The sequence below is a fragment of the Stegostoma tigrinum genome, chromosome 4, assembly GCF_030684315.1.
Source record: "Stegostoma tigrinum isolate sSteTig4 chromosome 4, sSteTig4.hap1, whole genome shotgun sequence".
In the NCBI taxonomy this organism is placed as follows: Eukaryota; Metazoa; Chordata; class Chondrichthyes; order Orectolobiformes; family Stegostomatidae; genus Stegostoma; species Stegostoma tigrinum.
In genome coordinates this window covers 5,874,651-5,895,064 of record NC_081357.1, presented here as the reverse complement: position 1 = coordinate 5,895,064, position 20,414 = coordinate 5,874,651, and the positions used below count along the sequence as shown (strand labels likewise).

The window sequence follows — 20,414 nt, the reverse complement described above, 5'->3', positions numbered from 1 at the left end:
TGTCTGTAGTTTTAAACAGTTCCTTGTCAGAAAGGCACTCTTCATATTTTTGAAGGAATGTAGTTGAAGGATTATGCAAATTAGTTTATTCCAAGATAATGCTTTTTAAAAAGATGTTGCTGAAAGGAGATTGTAGGATATGTTAAAAAAAAATTCTGGAAGTCATATGACTGAAGCTAACTGTTCAAATTATAAACTAGTAGTCACATATCTGAGTTTATGTCTGTCAGGAGTTCTGATAACTCACATAGGTGGAGGGACAGAGAATATTGAGGAGGTGGAGAGGCTGCAGAAGGATTTAAACAGGTTCGGAGAGTGGCAGATGGAATAAAACACTGGAAAGAATGAGATAATGCACTTTGGTAGGAAGAATAGAGGCATAGACGATTTTCTAAGTGTGGAGAAAATGCACAAATCTGAGATGCAAAGGGACTTGGGAGTTCTACTCCGGGCTTCTCCTAAGATATATATACAGGTTGGAAAATACAATGCCAATATTAATTTTGAGACAACTACAATGTAAAAGCAGGATGTACTCCTGAGGCTTTATAACCATCTGGCAGACCACATTAAGAGCATTTTGAGCAATTTTGGGCCCCATACCTCAGTAAGGATGTATTGGCCCTGCAGCAGATCCAGAGGAGGTTCGAGGGAGTTATCCCAGGAATGAAAGGCTTAACATATGAGGAACGTTTGAGGGCAATGGGTCTATACTTATTAGAGTTTAGAAGGATGAGGGGACATGTAATTGACACTTACAGAATTTGGAATGGCCTGGACAGAGTGGATGTTGGGAAGATGTTTCCATTGGTGGAAGAGACTAGGACCTGAGGGCACAGCCTTAGAGTAAAGGAAAGACCCTTTAGAATGGAGATAAGGTGAAAATACCTCAGCCAGAGAATGGCGAATCTATGGAATTCACTGCCACAGAAGGCTGTGGAGGCCAGATCATTGAGTATATTGAGAGTGATAGGTTCTTGATTTTTCATGGGGAAAGCATGAAAGAATGGAGAGGTGATGGCCGAGTGGTATTATCAGTGGGCTGTTCACCCAGAGACCTGAGTAATGTTCCAGATAACAAAGTGTGAAGCTGGATGAACACAGCAGGCCAAGCAGTTTCTCAGGAGCACAAAAGCTAACGTTTCAGGCCTATATCCTTCATCAGAAAAGGGGGAGGGAGAGAGTGTTCTGAAATAAATAGGGAGAGAGGGCGAGGCGGATCGAAGATGGTTAGAGGAGAAGATAGGTGGAGAGGAGACAGACAAGTTAAAGAAGCGGGGATGGAGCCAGTGGAGGTGAGTGTAGGTGGGGAGGTAGGAAGGAGATAGGTCAGTCCAGGGAGGGCAGACAGGTCAAGGGGGTGGGATGAGGTTAGGAGGTAGGAAATGGGGGTGCAGCTCAAGGTGGGAGGAGGGGATAGGTAAGAGGAAGAACAGGTTAGGGAGACGGGGACGAGCTGGGCTGGTTTTGGGATGCAGTTGGGGGAGGGGAGATTGTGAAGCTTGTGAAAGCCACACTGATACCATTGGGCTGCAGGGTTCCCAAGCGAAATATGAGTTGCTGTTCCTATAACCTTCAGGTATAATCGTTGTGGCAGTGCAGGAAGCCCAGGATGGACATGTCGTCTAAGGAATGGGAGGGGGAGTTGAAATGGTTCGTGACTGGGAGATGCAGTTGTTTGTTCCAGATACCTGGGATTGAATCCTGCCACAGCAGATGGTGCAATTTGAACTGAATAGATATCTGGAATTAAGAGTCTGGTCATGACATAAATCCATTGCTGATTATTGTGGAAAAACCCATCTGGTTCACTAATGTCCTTTAGGAAGGAAACTGCTGTCCTTGCCTGATCTGGCTTACATGTGACTCCAGACCCACAGCAATGTGGTTGACTCTGAACTGCCCTCTGGGAAATTAGGGATAGGCAATATATGCTGCCTCGTCAGTGACACCATCATCCCATGAATGAACAAAGGAAAAAAAATGTATCAGCCACAGGAGCAGACTCAGTGGGCCAAATGACCTAATTTCTGCTCCTATATTTTATGTTCTTATGTGCTAAGTTACATCAGCTTTGTCTTTTGCACTAATGCCCACCCTCCCCTGGAGTCTTCCTTCCTCACCGGAATAAATCTTTGGAAACATGGGCTGGTATTTTTGCATTTTTAGAGTACAATGTGGCAGCAGGTAATTTAGAAAGTGATACTTGTGTCATGACCTGCAGTGAACTATCCCATGCAATCAACCACTTTTCCTGTCTTATGATAAGCAAATGTAATTTATCTTCAGTTAATGGAAAACAAAGTGACTGCTCAGTGGTCATACTTTCTCTGCCAATGTTTCCAGGGCCAAAGTTTCCTGAGTTATGATTGAAGGGCATCTGGGCATCGCTTCACTTATTGCAAGCCAAAGAGGAAGAGAGCAGCCAGTGGCTGGCACTCCCACTATTCCTTAGCCCATATGCACACCATTTAGGAAATGTGTGAAACCTGTCGGAAGATGGCTTAAAGCTTAAATCTGGTCCAGGCTGTCTGGGCTGGAGAGATGATCTTCTTCCCTAGTGATGGGTGAAATGTGTCGTCCTAACAGACCTGGACACCTGGAGTATAGTCACATGACAAGTCAGCGTTTGAGCAGATACAATGCAGCAAATGTAGTGCTATCACCTTCACACTCTAATTTCACTCAGAGGCCAAAGCCCAGTCAAACTCCACCACTGCACAAGTAGGTCACACAGGCTTCATCATCACATGCAAAATGCATGCTGAAAAAACACAGTCACCTTGTGATAATGTAGGTCATTTGAGATGAGGAGGAACTTCTTCACTCAGAACATGTTGAATCTTTAGAATTCTCTACCCCAGAGGTCTGTGGAAGTTCACTTATGAAATATGCTCCAAACGGAGACTGACAGATTCCTCGTCACAAATCACATCGACAAATATGAAGATATTAGTAGTTAACTGGGAATGTTGGATGGGGACAATGTAGTGACAGCTTTACTTTGTACTTAACCCTTTCTGTAGCTGTTCTTAGAATGTTTGATTCAGATTGTGCCGAGGGAGCTTTACTTTTAGCTTAAAAGCATAGAAAGACTGATCTGAGGTTGACGGTCAGCTATGAATGGTGGAGCTGATGGTCTACTCCTACTGTTATGTTCATACGTCTTGATGTTTCCTGGTACTGCATTTCTTCCTTACTTACTGGGAGGTTTGCAATGCTCCTTCACACATTCCCATTACAATAATCCCTCTCTTTCGCCCATTGCAGGGCCAGCTAACCCATAGCAGGAACGAGAGAGTTCAAACTGTTGGTGGCACTCCAATCTCTGTATCTTTGTCACCTACAAAGACAAGGCAGTCCTGCTGGTGGATAAGGAACAAAATCAGTCCTTCACAACTGGAGAGATTGGCATGGCAGTAATAACAAGTGAGGAACGTTGGAGTGTGCTTCTTCTCAGGTGTTCACTCAGTATTGGACATTTCCCTATGCAAAGGTGTGTTTCTTCACCAACTAAATCGCTTTCTTCTCTTCAGTAAGTATGATTGATCAACAACAGACAGCCAATTGAAGGTTGTATCCCAGCAGCAACATTCCCCCGGAGTGAGATCAGTGATCCCTCAGAGAATAGACCAGTCATGCGCTCGCCCAGTTACTCCAGCTAGATTATACAGGAACTAAAGTAAAAGAACGCATCACTGACTTGTGACCATAGCTGGTGGAGGGAGGAGTACCCGAGGTCTCTGTTACTCTGGGCCCTGTCAGGTCTAGCTCCACTAGCAGGTGTATCCCTGCATTTGGCCATAAATGATAAGGTTTTCTGGCAGAGACAGGCAGGGAAACATCGGACAGGAATGCTGGGGGAACAAGGAGACTGAAGGATGTGTGAGTGAAATATCCATCTCCTGTCTGCTGTTCTACTTGCAGCATGCAAGCAGATAGCTGCTTCCATGGAAAGTGTGATGGCTGTCTTGGACAGTTAGGACCAACAGAACACTCAATGGCTGCCTGATCTACTTTTTTTTATTCATTCACGAGATGAGGGTGTCGCTGGCTAGACAACATTCACTGCTTATCTCTAATTGCCCAGAGGGCAGGTAAGAGTCAACCACATTACTGTGGCTTTGGAGTCACGTGTAGGTCAGACCAGGTAAGGATGGCAGATTCCTTCCCTAAAGGACATTAGTGAGCCAGATGGGTTTTTCCGATAATCGACGGTAGATTCACATTTATCACTAGATTCTTAATTCCAGATATTTATTGAATTCAAATTCCACCACCTGCCATGGTGGGATTCGAAACAGGTTCCCAGAACATTATCTGGGTTTCTGGATTAACAGTCCAGTGATAATACCACTAGGCCCTTGCCTTCCTATTTGGCATCTCTGCATTTAGGACAGGTGAGAGGGGAACGAAGCACTTCTGCTTTTTGATACTGAAGAAGGACAAGGGTTGATGGGCGGGGAACAGGAGAATAGAATTGAGGCCGAAGTCAGTTCAGCTGTAAGCTTATCAAATGGCAAATCTATTCTGAAAAATGATTTCCCCATTCCACAGTATCAGATGCAAAAGGGAGTGTGGGTCAATATCTGAATTATTAACTCTGCTTCTCTCTCACAGATACAGCAGGATGCCTACTACTGTTGCGGCAAGGCTAGTATTGGGTGACTGCAATTGCCAGAAGCTCTGCTTTGCCACCCTCTGGCAACAGAATGGCCCACCAGGGAATGTTTAAGCTAAATATAAACCTCTTTCAGTTTCATAAAGATGCATTACTACCATACTTAAATTTTAATATGAGATGTATAATATTTAATTCTTTATTTCTATGTGAGATTGCAAAGGAAATTTTGTACCTTTTATAAGGGTCTGGAATTCATTATATTTGATGTATCCTCGCTCCAGGTTAATTTTCAGAGGCAGCAATAAAGTGAAAAGGAACTTGTGATTTTCATAAAGACCACGCACTGAATACTTAAAAACCTCATAGGTCAGGTATTCAATAATGCTTCTGATTCGTTTTGCAGCAACAGGTGACTTCTTAGATCTAGAGGAAAGGAAAAGCAGAACTTTTAGCACATTGAACAAAATTTAAGGTTGTTTTTTGCTTAAGATATAACAGGTGTACTTATTGACAACTAGCGCACAAATCAGAAGCTAAGCTTGGGGCTGAAATTTCCCACTTGTATTATTATTGATTTAGTACTGACTGGATTGAGTACGGTAATGTGATAACTCTTATGGCAAAAGATAGATCCACATCCTCAAATACGACCTACCAAATGATTAGAGGAGAATGATAAGAAAGATAATTTCTGAAGAAGGGTCTCGACCTGAAACGTCAGTTTTCCTGCTCCTCTGATGCTGCTTCGCCTGCTGTGTTCATCCAGTTCTACACCTTGTTATATTGAATGATAAACTGTGTTTCCACAATTTGATTTTAATTGATATCTAGCATTGAAACATAGAAAACAGGAGGTGTAGGCCATTTGGCCCTTTGAGCCTGCTCCATCATTCAATGTGATCACAGCTGATTATTCAACTCAGTATCTGTTCCTGCTTATGACCCATACCCTTTGATCCCTTTAGCCATAAGAACTATATGTAGCCTCTTCTTGAAAACATTTTATGTTTTGGCCCCAACTGCTTTTGGTGTCAGTGAATTCCACAGGCTTACCACTCTTTGGGTGAAGAAATTTCTCCTCATCTCAGTTGAAAAAGGCCTACCCCTACCCTTTAGACTGCTAGCAGTTGCTTTTGTCTTTGTTGGCACTCTGGGCACTGCCCTGCTAATGTGGCTATGTCTGCATCCAATCCTGGACACAGCACTTAACTTCTCACCAACATCTTCATTCTGGAAACCCCTGGACGGCCGTGGTGGAGTTCAGCCAGTATCTGGTGGTGAACTTTGCTTAGGACAATCACTCTTGCTTCCCATAATAATATACTGTCCTCTTCTGTGATCTGGTCTCTCCAGGTCTAAAAAAGTTTCAGTTTTGGTTGTGATGGCCTTTTGGCTTCCTACATCACCAAAAGTTGTTTCAATTTTCCCAGGGCCAGGTCTTTTCCAGCAATTTCTGTTTTTGTATTTATATGCATTTAGTATTATAGAACATAGAACATTACAGCACAGTACAGGCCCTTCGTCCCTCGATGTTGTGCCGACCTGTCATACTGATCTCAAGCCCATCTAACCAACACTATTCCATGTATGTCCATATGCTTATCCAATGACGACTTAAATGTACCTAAAGTTGGCGAATCTACTACCGTTGCAGGCAAAGCGTTCCATTCCCTTACTACTCTCTGAGTAAAGAAACTACCTCTGACATCTGTCCTATATCTTTCACCCCTCAATTTAAAGCTATGCCCCCTCATGCTCGCCGTCACCATCCTAGGAAAAAGGCTCTCCCTATCCACCCTGTCTAACCCTCTGATTATTTTATATGTTTCAAATTAGACCCACTGCTGAATTCAGCATGAAGCTATCAAGGGCACTGCCTTGTCCTCTTTGACTAGAGCTAGCAGGGGTTTGTGGTCCGTTATTATTGAAAACTTACAGTAAATTTACGTAAATGTATTCATGGAACTTCCTGACTCCAGGAATGACCATCAAACCTTTGTTTTCTATCTGGCTGCATTTACGCTCTGCATTAGCCAAAGTCCTGGATGCATATGCTATTAGGCATTCCTCTCTATCAGGCCACTTATGAGTTAATACCACCCAAATGCCAAATGTGAGATCTCACTTGCCAACACCATAAAGGATGATACCGCAGAATCTGATATAACAGGGCTTTGTTCTTGGGTCTCTGCTCTTTGTAGTTTTTATAAATGACTTGGATGAGGAGGTTGAGGGGTGGGTTAGTATGTTTGCTGATGACATAAAGGTTGGAGGTGCTGTTGATAGTATCGAGGGTTATTGCAGGCTTCAGCGAGACATTGACAGAATGCAGAGCTGGGCTGAGAAATGGCAGATGGAGTTCAACCTGGATAAATGCAAAGTGATGCATTTTGGAAGGTCGAACTTAAAGGCTGAATATAGGATTAAAGGCAGGATTCTTGGCAGTGTGGAGGAACAGCAGGATCTTGGTGTTCAAGTGCATAGCTCCCTCAAAGTTGCCACCCGGGTGGATAAGGTTGTTAAGAAAGCATAAGGTGTTTTGGCTTTCATTAACAGGGGGATTGAGTTTAAGAGCCGCGATGTTATGCTGCAGCTCTACAAAACCCTGGTGAGACCACACTTGGAATATTGTGTCCAGTTCTGGTCGCCCTATTATAGGAAAGATGTGGAGGCTTTGGAGAGGGTGCAAAGGAGGTTTACCAGGATGCTGCCTGGACTGGAGGGCTTGTCTTACGAGGAGAGGTTGACTGAGCTTGGACTTTTCTCTCTGGAGAGGAGGAGGAAGAGAAGTGGCCTGATCGAGGTGTACAAGGCAATGAGAGGCATGGATAGAGTCGATAGCCAGAGACTTTTCCCCAGGGCAGGATTTTCTGCCATGAGGGGTCATAGTTTTAAGGTGTTAGGAGGGAGGTATAGAGGAGACATCAGAGGGAGGTTCTTCACCCAGAGAGTTGTGAGTGCATGGAATACTTTGCCAGTGGAAGTCGTGGAAGCAGAGTCATTAGTGACATTTAAGCGACTGCTGGACATGCACATGGACAGCAGTGAATTGAAGGGAATGTCGGTTAGGTTATTTTATTTTTGGATTCAGATTATTCCATGGCACAACATGTGCGTCGAAGGGCCTGTACTGTGCTGTACTTTTCTATGTTATCTATGTAACAAGGCGTAGAGCTGGATGAACGCAGCAGGCCAAGCAGCATCAGAAGAGCAGGAAAGCTGACATTTTGGGCTTGTTATATATGATGATAGCTGTTTCTTCACTCATCCGAAAGCTATGGCTTTGCAACATGATCATTTCCAAGGCTGACCGATTTTTAACAGTTGATGCAAAAGTGCCAGGATGGAGGCCAAGTTATGTATGAACTTTCCACAGTAATTCACTGGCCTATTTCTCACACACTGGCAAGCTCGCTTCATGCTGCACAGATACTCAATGATGACAATCTCCAACAAGAGAAAACCTAACTAACTTTCTTGTCATATCATGAGTACTATCCATAAGACATCACAAAAACTCAACAATAGATCCTCGGCAACACCTTCCAAATCCAAGGCCTCAAATATTAACTCGTTCACTAGTGTCCTTAGGGAAAGAAATCTGCCATCAACACCTGGTCTGGCCTTCATGTCACTCCAGATACACAGCATTGTGGTTGATTCTCAACTGCCCTGTGAAGTGGGTTAGCAAGTCAATCAATTCAATGGCAACCAAGGAGGGGCAGTAAATGCTAGCCAGCCAATGATGTCCAGGTCCAATGAAGGGATTAGAGAAAAGAAAATAATCTAAAAGAACAAGGGAAGCAGATCCTTGGGTATAGCACCATATGTACATTGTTCTTCAGTTGCATACCATGCAGATTGAAAAAGTGTCATTTTTTTCACTTCCAATTTTAAGGAACACGTTTGTTGACAGCATCATGAGTGTACTTACACCACATGGACTGTACCAGTTCAAGACGACTGCTCATCACATCTTTACAAGAGTAGCTAGGGAGAGGCAGGAGAAGCTGACCTTGGCCAATGATGACCAAATCCCATTAAATAATTTATTTTTCCCTTATACCACTGGTAATTTTGCCAAACACTTTAAATTCTTGTTCTCTGCTTCTCAGCTTTTAGGACTGGGAATAACACTTAATTTGGTACTCTATTTAAAATCCTTCATGATGTTGAATACTTCCTTTCAATCTCTCCTTCATCTTTAGATTCCAACTCCTAATTCTCCAGGCTCACCAATCAACTGAAAGAATTTAAGTCTTGGTTTTATATATACAAATCCCTTCTGTATCCTCTCTACATTTGTAAATGCATACTTTATTATTAATGCTGTCTTTTCAAGGACATGTCATTACCATACATCAAAAAAGCAACACTTCGAAAACAGATACAAAGTGTGGAGCTGGATGAACACAGCAGGCCAAGCAGCATCTGAGGAGCACAAAAGCTGACATTTCGGGCCTAGACCCTTCAACCAGTGTACACCTCTTTTGAAACAACTGTTGGCGACTGCAGTCTGCTTTCTGTGCTTCCATAAATGTTGTATGAGTCAGCTTTGGCCCTTTAAACTTATGATTTCATTGCTGATAACAAGCCTACGACTTTATTCCAATACTATCTCTAAATATTTGCTCTGAAACATCCCTACTACTTTCTATTGGTAAAGGTAAGGTATCTGTTAATATTTCCTCTATCACAGTTGAGAAACATACCTTGCCATAGAGAGGTCAAATAATTTCAGAAATTGTGCAAGTGAGGTCTGGTACATCATATTAACCATGCTCATTTCAGTGATGAGGAAATACAGAATACTCCCACGAGTAGCTGCTGGTCGGTATTCTTCCTGTGCAGTGTTAATCTTTATCTCTGTCTCTGCTGCCACGTGCAGCTTCTCACTTACTTCAGTTGCTGTTGTCTTGGTGACCTGAAGGACTCCAATCAAAGACTCATCATCCACCAGTGAACCTGAAAAGAGCACCAACAGATCAAGCTCTTTTTCTTCATTATTACTGTGTGAACCAAGAATAATGTAAACTACAGAAACATCACTTGGCTAATTTAATTTTTGTCAGTGCTTATGTGCCCCTAGAACCTTATTGTCATTCTTTTCAGAATTCCTACAAATTCCAATTGTTTTGAAGCTCTTTTCAGGACAGTATAAGCTTTATAGGTACTAAAGTGTCATTCTGGAGGTTTTTTTCCTTTATTCGTTAACGGGATGAGGGCATTGCTGGCTAGGCAGCGTTTATTGCCCATGCCTTATTGCCTAGAGGGCATCTCAGAATCATCACATTGCTGTGAGTCTGGAGTCGCACGTAGGCCAGACTAGGGAAGGATGGTAGTTTCCTTCCCTAAAGGACAATAGTGAACCAGATGAGTTTTCCAACAATCAACAATGGTGTCATGGTTCTTGTTAGATTCTTAATTCCAGACATTTTGTTGAACTCAAATTCTACCATCGGCCTTCGCACGATTCGAACCCAGGTACCCAGAATGTTATCTGGGCGCCTAGATTAACAGCCCAGTGATGATGCCACTTGGCCATCACCTTCTGCTGTGGGTATAAATGTTCAGGTGATAGTTTATTCAAATTAATGACTGTTATTTTCTGACCAAGGTAAAATATCAGCTTCAGGGATTACAACAGTGTAAGTGATGAAAATGTGAAATGGTTAACCAGTGAGTTATTTACCTTTAGTGGTGCTGAGCTTAAATAGTAGGTTATTCTCCAACTCCTTCATTTTGCGTTTATTGGCAGTGACTTCCTCGATCAGTTGCACACGTTCTGCTTCCAGTTCCTAAAAGGTTGAACTTAACACAATTAGTCCAGGACAACAAACAGTAGAATAAAGTGTGGTGACTGAACAGAAGGCAGTACAGTATGGCAAATTATTACTTTCTCCATAATTGATTCTAGGAAAGGTCAGAAAGGAATTTGAAGAATTTGTTTTAATTGGAAAACAATCAATTTGAGTTCCACTTCGAGTAGTGAAGAAACTGTTCCCACTTCCAGAGGAAGCAAGAACCAGAGGACACTGACTTATAATCGCTGGCTAAAGAGCCCAAAACACCATGACGAAACAGTTGAGCTGTGTTTGGTTGTAATGTCTGATGGATGGTTGAGGCTGGTTCAATCATAGCTTTTTAAGGGATATGCATATGACAGGTTAAGAAAAATGCTGAGCTGTGGAGAAAGGGAAGGTAGGTGGGATTAGCAAAATTAAGTTTTTTTTATTCATTCATGGTGTTGGTTAGGCCAGCAGTTATTGCCCAGAGGGCAGTTAAGAGTCGACCAAATCACTGTGGGTCTGGAGTCACACCTTGGCCAGACCAGGATAGTGGTTCCCTTCTCTAAAGGGCGTTAGTGAACTAGATGGATTTTTCCAACAATTGACAATGGAGGCATGGTCAGTGGTTAGACTTTCCAGATATTTACTGAATTTGAATTCCACTCTCTGCTGTGGTGGAGATATGAACCTGGGTCCCCAGAACATTACCTGGATCTCTGAATTAACAGTCCACTGATAATACCACTAAGCCATTTCCTTCCCAAGGTCATGAAGTAAACAAAAATTTCTCAGGAGGATTTATCATGGAAGCTAGGGAACTTGGAGAAATATATAACGATGTCTTGAAGAGAGTCCACATTACCAAAGAGGAAGACTTAATAAAGTATATCCCGACATTATGGGAAACTAGGGAAGAAATTGCGGGGCCACTAGCAGAGATATTTATATCATCGATAGCCACGGGTAAGGTGCCAGAAGACTGTTGGGTGGCTAATGATGTGCCATTATTTTAAAAAAGCTGCAAGAAAAATCTATGAATGACAGACCGGTGAGCCTAATATCAGTGCTGGGTGAGTTGTTGGAAGGAGTTCTGAGAGACAGGCTCTACATGCATTTGGAAAGGCAAAGACTGAGTAGGGATCGTTAGCATGGTTCTGTACATGGAACACCGAACCTCACAAATTTATTTGAGTTTTTTGAAGAAGTGACCCATAAGAAAGATGAAGGCAGAGCGGTAAATGTTGTCTACATGGACTTTAGCAAGGCATTCTATAAGATCCCACCTGCTACACTGTTAATGAGGTTAGATCATATGGGATTCAGAGGAACCTAGCCAATTGGATACAAAATTGGCTTGATGATAGGAAACAGAGGGTGGTGGTTGATGGTTGTTGCTCAGACTGGAGGCCTGTAGTTAGTGGTGTGCTACAAGGTTCGGTGCTGGTTCCAGTGTTGTTTGTCACTTATATAAATGATTTGGATAAGAAGGCATGATTAGTAAATTTGCAGATGACAGAAAAGTTGGTGGCATAGTGGACAGTGAAGAAGATTACCTAGAACTACAATGGGATCTTGATCAACCCCAGTGGGCTGAGGAATGGAGTTTAATTCACATAGATGTGAGGTGTTGCATTTTCATAAGACAAACCAGGGTAGGGCTTACACAGTTATCAATAAGGGCCTGGGGTGTGTTGATGAACAGACAGGCCTGGCAGAGCAGGTACATAGTTCTTTGAAAGTGGTTTCACAGGAAGACAGGGTGGTGAAGAAAGCATTTGGTACAATTGCCTTCATCAGTCAGAGCGCTGAGTACAGGAGGTGGGACATCATGTTACAGCTATATGAGACATAGGTAAGGCCACGTTTTGAACACTACATGCAATTCTGGCATCCTGCTACAGGAAAATCTTTAATAAACTGGAAAGGGCGCAAAAAAAATTTACAAGGATGTTACCAACAATGGAGGGTTTGAGTTATAGGGAAAGGCTAGATAGGCTGGGACATTTTACCCTGGGGTGTAGGATGCTGAGATATGACTTTTAGTAGTTCATAAAATCATGAGGGCCACAGTTAAAGTGAATAGCTAAGGTCTTTTTCCCAACATTAGAGGAATCCAAAGCTAGATGGCAAAAGTTTAAAGTGAGAGAGGAGAAATTTAAAAGGGATCTCTGGAATAATGTTTTCACACCGAGGATAGTGTGTCTGTGGAATGAGCTGCCTGAGGAAGTGCTAGAGGCAGGTACAATAATAACATTTAAAAGACATTTGGGCAGGAACATGGGCAGAAAAGGTTTAGAGGGATATGGGGTAAATGCAGGCAAATCGGACTAGTTCTGTTCAGGAAACCTGGTTGACATGCAGCCAAAGGGTCTGTTTCTGTCCTGGGGTATGCCTCTATGACTCGATAATTGTAATTATTTGAATAAGTTGTAGAATCATAGAAGTCTTAAGCATAGAAAAAAATCCTTCAGCCCATCCAGTTTGCATCAGTCAAAGTCAACCACCTACGTGTTCTAATTCCATTTTCTAGCATTTGACCCATAGTGTTTTATGTCTTGGCTTCCTTATATGCTAAGTGTTCTTTGACTACCCTTTGTCTTCTATGATTAAACCAGTTCTGTATCCATCTTGCCAGCTCACCCATGATACCACGTGACTTCAACTTTTGTACCAGTCTGCCATGAGAGACCTTGTCAAAGGCTTTACTGAAATCCATGTAGACAACATCAACCATTTTCCCCTTATCAATCCTCTTCACCACCTCTTCAAAAAACCTGATTGTGTTAGTGAGGCACAATCTCCCCTGTATAAAACCACATTGTTTATCACTAATAAGTCAATTTGCTTCTAAATACCTAAATATCTTGTCCCGAGGACCTTTTCCAATAATTTCCCTACCATCGATGTGAGGCTCACATGCCTGTAGTTTCCTGGATTATCCCTGCTACCCTTCTCAAAGCAATGTGACAACATTGGCTATTCTCCAGTTCTCTGGGGCCTCACCTATGGCCAAAGGGGATACAAAGACGTCAATTGATGCTCCAGCAATTTGTTTTCTTGCCTCCTTCAATATTCTGGGGAAGATTCCATCTGGAGCCAGGGACTTATCTATCTTAATATTTTTTAAGATGCACAACTTTTCCAACAAAAAGTTGGCTTACAAATTTAAAGGTAGCTGGAGACAGTGTTTCTTAAAACATTACAATATCCTAGGCTTTATAAAGAGGGTAACTGATGCAACAGCAATGTGTTAATGCTGAACCTTGTATAAGGGTCAGTATAGATACAGTCCTAGTTGCTGCACTTCAAGAAGCATGTGACCATATGAGAGAGGGTTCCCAGGGAACCTTTCAGAACATTTAAGAAAACTGAGAAAATTCAGTTATTATGATAGATTGGAGAGGTTGAGATTGTTTTACTTAGGAAGGATAAGGCCAGTAGGAGGTTTGATAAAACTTTACCCAATCAAGAGTTGTCTGAACAAAATGAATAGGGAGAAACTGCTCTCACTCAAAAAATGATCAAAAACAAGTCAACACAGATTTAAAGCAATTCTCAAAAGAAATAAATTCAATTGGATGAAAAAAATCTCACACCAACTAGTTAGTACCTGGAACACACTGTCTGGAAGTGTGTTGGAGGCAGAGTGAATTGAGGAGTCAAGAGGCCATTAGATAATTATTTGAACAGAAATGTTGTGCAAGGTTGCAGGAAAAAGGTTGGGGAAAGACACTAGGGATGTTCACTTGGAGGGCAAGCACTGTCACAATGAGCTGACTGGCTTCCTTCTGTACTGTCATAATTCTATGATTCTGAGATTCTGTAATTACCATGATATTCCTCAATGCGAGAGCACATCAGTCCCCTTGAACCCTTTGCATGTGCATCTAAGAAATACCCTGACTTTACCTGTTTCTCCGTAAGGATCACTCGTCCAAGCAGCTGATTCTCAAGACCTTTAATAGTTACGGTGAAGTCAATGATGGATGTCTTGGCACTAATTTCTGGAGTGTAGGCTGGGTTTGGAAGTTTCGTAGTAATGTAGAACATGAACCCAGCCATGACATCAATTTCTTTATCACCCACCTTCACCTATAAAAATCAATAAAAACCATTTTCTGTATGGTAATACTGACAGTAAATGTTTTATTCCCTCTCCTCATGGTGTAAGGTCCTTCCTTACCCATGATTTGTGCCCTGGGCTATGAAATGGAATAAACATCAATTTCCTATTGAACATAGGGCTTATTGTAAAGCTCACATATTAAATAAAACATAATACACCAGGCAAAAGACATTGTGTTTCTGCTGAATAAACTAAAATATTGACCAATACCTTTTCTTATGGTTACAACTGGAAGTAGCTCTTAGAATACCATCATCAATTTTCAGTGGATTGACAAGATACCCAAAAACAAGAAAGGAAATGTATCACTAAAATTAAAAATAAACACTGAAGCTTTTTGCTTTTATGTTCTTAAAATTGCTTGCTGACTCCCTTAGGAAACTGAAAACAGACTAGCAGATTCCATGGTAACAAAGTGTGGAGCTGGATGAACACAGCAGGCCAAGCAGCATCTCAGGAGCACAAAAGCTGACGTTTCAGGCCGAGACCCTTCATCAGAGAGGGGGATGGGGAGAGGGAACTGGAATAAATAGGGAGAGAGGGAGAGGCGGACTGAAGATGGAGAGAAAACAAGTTAGGTAGAGAAGAGAGTATAGATGGGGAAGTAGGGAAGGGTTGGGTCAGTCCAGGGAAGATGGACAGGTCAAGGAGGCGGGATGAGGTGGTAGGTAGGAAATGGAGGTGCGGCTTGAGGTCGAAGGAAGGGATGGGTGAGAGGAAGAACAGGTTAGGGAGGCAGAGACAGGCTGGGCTGGTTTTGGGATGCAGTGGGGGGAGGGAACGAGCTGGGCTGGTTAAGTGATACAGTGGGGGGAGGGGAAGAGATAATGGGAACTGCAGATGCAGGAGAATTCCAAGATAATAAAATGTGAGGCTGGATGAACACAGCAGGCCAAGCAGCATCTCAGGAGCACAAAAGCTGACGTTTCGGGCCTAGACCCTTCATCAGAGAGGGGGATGGGGAGAGGGAACTGGAATAAATAGAGAGAGAGGGGGAGGCGGACCGAAGATGGAGAGTAAAGAAGATAGGTGGAGAGAGTATAGGTGGGGAGGTAGGGAGGGGATAGGTCAGTCCAGGGAAGACGGACAGGTCAAGGAGGTGGGATGAGGTTGGTAGGTAGATGGGGGTGCAACTTGGGGTGGGAGGAAGGGATGGGTGAGAGGAAGAACCGGTTAGGGAGGCAGAGACAGGTTGGACTGGTTTTGGGATGCAGTGGGTGGGGGGGAAGAGCTGGGCTGGTTGTTTGGTGCAGTGGGGGGAGGGGACGAACTGGGCTGGTTTAGGGATGCAGTAGGGGAAGGGGAGATTTTGAAACTGGTGAAGTCCACATTGATACCATATGGCTGCAGGGTTCCCAGGCGGAATATGAGTTGCTGTTCCTGCAACCTTCGGGTGGCATCATTGTGGCAGTGCAGGAGGCCCATGATGGACATGTCATCTAGAGAATGGGAGGGGGAGTGGAAATGGTTTGCGACTGGGAGGTGCAGTTGTTTATTGCGAACTGAGCGGAGGTGTTCTGCAAAGCGGTCCCCAAGCCTCCGCTTGGTTTTCCCAATGTAGAGGAAGCCGCACCGGGTTTTGAAGCTTGTGAAGTCCACATTGATACCATTGGGCTGCAGGGTTCAAAATGCTTCAAAATCTCCCCTTCCCCCACTGTATCCCAAAACCAGCCCAGCCTGTCTCTGCCTCCCTAACCTGTTCTTCTTCTCACCCATCCCTTCCTCCCACCTCAAGCCGCATCTCCATGTCCTACCTACCACCTCATCCCGCCTCCTTGACCTGCCCATCTTCCCTGGACTGACCAATCCCCTCCCTACCTCCTCACCTTTACTCTCCTCTCTACCTATCTTGTTTTCTCTCCATCTTTGGTCTGCCAACCCCTCTCTCCCTATTTATTCCAGTTCCCTCTCTCCATCCCCCTCTCTGATGAAGGGTCTAGGCCCGAAACGTCAGCTTTTTTGCTCCTGAGATGCTGCTTGGTCTGCTGTGTTCATCCAGCTCCACATTTTGTTATCTTAGATTCTTCTGCATCTGCAGTTTGCATTATCACATCAGCAGATTCCATGGATCAGATTTTACCTAGAATTACACCAATTTTCCACAAGTTACATTCTCTGGCTTAGTTAAGAAGCAGTTACATTTTTGAAGAGATAGTAGGAACTGCCAATGTTGGAGAATCTGAGAGGTGTAGAGCTGGATGAGCACTTCAGGCCAAGCAGCATCGGAGGAGCAGGAAAGCTGATGTTTCGGGTTTGGATCCTTCCTCAGAAATCAAGAATTTCAGAATTTCTGAAGAAAGGTCCAGATCTGACACGTCACCTTTACTGGTCCTCTGATGCTGCCTGGCCTGCTATGTTCACCCAGCTCTACACCTTGTTATCTCCGTTTTGAAGATATGCAGTTAATGAAGTATTCCAATGTACTTTCCTTGTATCATTACTGGCTATCTTATGTCACTTAGCTATCAGAGGTTTTCTCAGGGATAGTCCAGATTAGTTAGCATGCATTGAGTAGATGATTAAGAGTCAACCATATTGCTGTTGGTCTGGGTGCACGTGTTGGCCAGGCTAAACAGATTTTATTCCTGAAAGTACAATCGTGAATGAGATGGGTTTTTACAATAATTTATAATATCTACATGGTTGTCGTTAGACTGGCTTTTATTTCCTAAATTTCAAAAAAACTCCAATGTCACTATCTAGCATGTTGGGATTTAAAGCCATGTCTCCAAAACATTGGCTTGGTCCTGTGGATTGCAAGTCCAGTTACCACTTTGTACACTGAAATTCCTGATATGCATTTTTCCATTTAGCTGCCAAACTTCTTGGTGAAAGTTCAAACTCAAACACCTATTGGAATTAAAGACCACATTTCCTGCCACAAACGATAAGTCAGTGATTAGCTCCCTGTCTTATTACAGATTGAAAGGAAGTCTGTCCAAGACATGAAGGCTAGATGACCTTTAACTATTTATTTTGGAGTGGAGCAGACTTAATGATGATCTGATGGAAGTCTGTAAAATAAAGGCCAATATATAATCACTGTTGATGGACTAAGTTAGTATAATAAATGGGAAAGGATCAGTGACATAAGTTTAATAACAAAAATAAAGAGCCAGACTGCATATTAGACCATTTGCTTTTCCAAAGAATAATGGGAACCTGGAATACATCATCATCTGGGGTGGTGAGAGGGTACTGTATTCATGATTTGAAGAAGGAAATGACCTGGCTCTTAGTGAGACAGAGATTGCAGAGCTTAATTGGAAGTTAATTATAGTGAGGTGGGGTCAACCTGTTATTTTCTGTTTAGCATTCAGAAAACTGGGAAATCATGCAAAGATAAAGCAGCAACAAATGGAACAGTTTTCTGTTTGTTAGCTTTCAAGCAAACCCTGGTGTTGAAACAGATCTTGGAGAATAATGGGGAACTGGTGATTGTATTGTCCTAAGATTTTAAGGAGGTTATTGATAATGTTTCCAATCCATAAAATTCTACCCAAACTGGACAGGAAGGATGTTCCCGATGTTGGGCAACCAGAACTAGGGGCCACAGTCTAAGGGCGCAGGCTAAACCATTTAGGACTGAGGTGAAGAAAAATATCTTCACTCAGAGTGTGCTGAGCATGTGAAATTCATTACCACAGAAAGCAGTTAAGGCCAAATCATTGTATAATTTCAAGAAAGAGATGAATGCAGCACCTGGGTCTAAACAGATCAAAGGATAAAGGGGGAAAAGCAGGAGCAGGCTAATGAGTTAGATGAACAACTAAGATCACAATGAAAGGTGGAGCCAGCTTGAAGGACTAAATGGCCTATTCTTGTTTCTAATTTCTGTTCTTATGTATGTTATATTTCAATTGTCATGGATATGGATTGCTTCAGTATCTGAAGAAATCATGAATGGTGCTGAACACTGCAGTCATCAGTGAACATCTTCACCTTTGACCTTATTATTGAGGGATGGTCCAATAATTAATGTGAATTGCATAATGAAAAAATCAAACTGGAAGAAGTTGGATGTGATTGCCTGCAATGATGCTGATGGTAATGGTAGACCTTCACTAAATCAGCTCACCTTAAAGGCGGTCCCAGATTTGATGAAATTTTTCTCCAACACATTGTCCAGTGCAGGATCCAATTCTTCTTGCACATCTTCCAATAGCAGCGGGCGTCCAAGTGATAGACAATCCTCCAGGTGATTCCGGAAATACTTGTGGTTTAGCGATGTTACCTTTATAACAAAAAGAATTAATGTTTGTAGTTCAGACTCCCCTCTCCTCATGCTTCAAATGCATCGACTGCAACACTGTTATATCTCTACAATCTGTCATGTGGCTAGAAGATTGTAACATATTTAAGAATGCTTATGTCTTTAAAGGCAGATAGACAAATCTTGTTGGGCATATCTGAAAATTTAATTGAGTAGGGTTGGCAATAATAGGGCAGACTATTGATAGCTGTTCATTTTTCAGATGAGAAAAATACACAAGCAGGTCAAAATCTCTACCAGGTCCTTAATATTTCTTTCAGAGATATTCTAAAATATTACTTAAGATTTTTACATTGCTGGCCAGAATAATAACTGTTAAAATCTAACTTTACTTTCAGAAATTAATATTTAACCTTTTAGTATACTACCTAAAAGATTATGTTTTGGAATTTACATTGTTATGCACCTTCAGAGCCTGTAAATACATTTACTTAGATTTCCATAATTTATTAATTACTTAGCCCATGGTCATTATGGTGACTAAGCAAGCTGGCACTCGCATAGCTAAACGATATAGACAAAGCTAAGGTTTAATCCAAGGTTTGTGCGCATTAGTTGACCAAATACTCAAAGCTTATGGAGGTATTAAAATAAGGCTCCATTCTCCAGATCATGAAGAGAAAGCATCATTCTTTACCACCATTTCTGAAATTGGTCATGTGTAGGTACTGAATGGAGAAGGAATTGAGCTCCCCAGGCCATTAATTTGTTGACATTCAATGTTGTGATTTATTTGTGAATAGCAACCACTTGGATAATGTTTCTATGGAGTCAAAGCCTTCAGTAGAGAAGGAGAGAAAATTGGAGAAAGAAAATACTGTGACATTGATTTGTGGTAGTCAATTATTTTATGTCAATGATCAATATACTGCTTCATGTACTGAATACATGTTGAAAACATCCGTTCATTCCTACCTGTAGTTCATTATCTTTCTCCTTCCTCTTAATCCAGGTTTTACCCTGTGTTTGAGGGTCAATGAGAAGTGGATACCTTGTTGCTTTGGTAACAATAATGCCATTCTGAACTGATAGGTCATCACTTGGTAATCCCTGCAGGTTCCACTCACCAATCTGAGAAGTTTTAAAATTGCACAGAATTAAAAAAGGACATTATTTTAAATAAGTCTGGTCACAAATATTGTTCCTTTAATAAATACTAAGGGCCATGCCAAAATTATTTTGGAAAAGACTGTATTAGGCACTGGAATGTAGTTAATTGTAGCAAGTAGCCCAGTAATTACAGTACCAGAGCAGCAGTCTAGAGATTCTTCCACGTATAAGGGGTTAAACTGAAACCCATTAACCTAGTACGTGCAGAATAAAATGACAAGCAAGCTACTGAATTGTTGCAAACGTTTATAAAATTGTTGTAAAATGTTGTGAAACATCCTTCAAGTGATAGATATAATTTTTCACGCCACACGGTCTGGCCTAAAGTGACTTCAAGTTCTCATTACATAGTTGACATTTAATGGACAAAATAAATACTGTCTTGTCAGCATTCTTCTTCTTAAACAGCTCATTGAATATGATCATTTTCTGCTGTTTTTCAATATGTTTTGAGAAGATGGGCCAAGTCAATTGGATGTCTGCAAAACATAT

At 42.1% G+C, this 20,414-nt stretch overlaps 1 protein-coding gene across 1 annotated transcript in view; it reads right to left on the bottom strand.

The window, feature by feature from the left end:
- LOC125452339 (dynein axonemal heavy chain 8-like) overlaps window positions 1-20,414 on the bottom strand; it is a 1,009,221-nt gene that overhangs the window by 83,400 nt on the left and 905,407 nt on the right. Inside the window, exons 89-94 of the mRNA XM_059645685.1 lie at window positions 19,728-19,883; window positions 18,618-18,773; window positions 14,323-14,505; window positions 10,317-10,422; window positions 9,337-9,589; window positions 4,857-5,047 (exon numbers count right to left, since the gene is read on the bottom strand). Coding sequence (XP_059501668.1) covers window positions 4,857-5,047; window positions 9,337-9,589; window positions 10,317-10,422; window positions 14,323-14,505; window positions 18,618-18,773; window positions 19,728-19,883 — 1,045 coding nt within the window. The remainder of the gene's footprint in view (window positions 1-4,856; window positions 5,048-9,336; window positions 9,590-10,316; window positions 10,423-14,322; window positions 14,506-18,617; window positions 18,774-19,727; window positions 19,884-20,414) is intronic.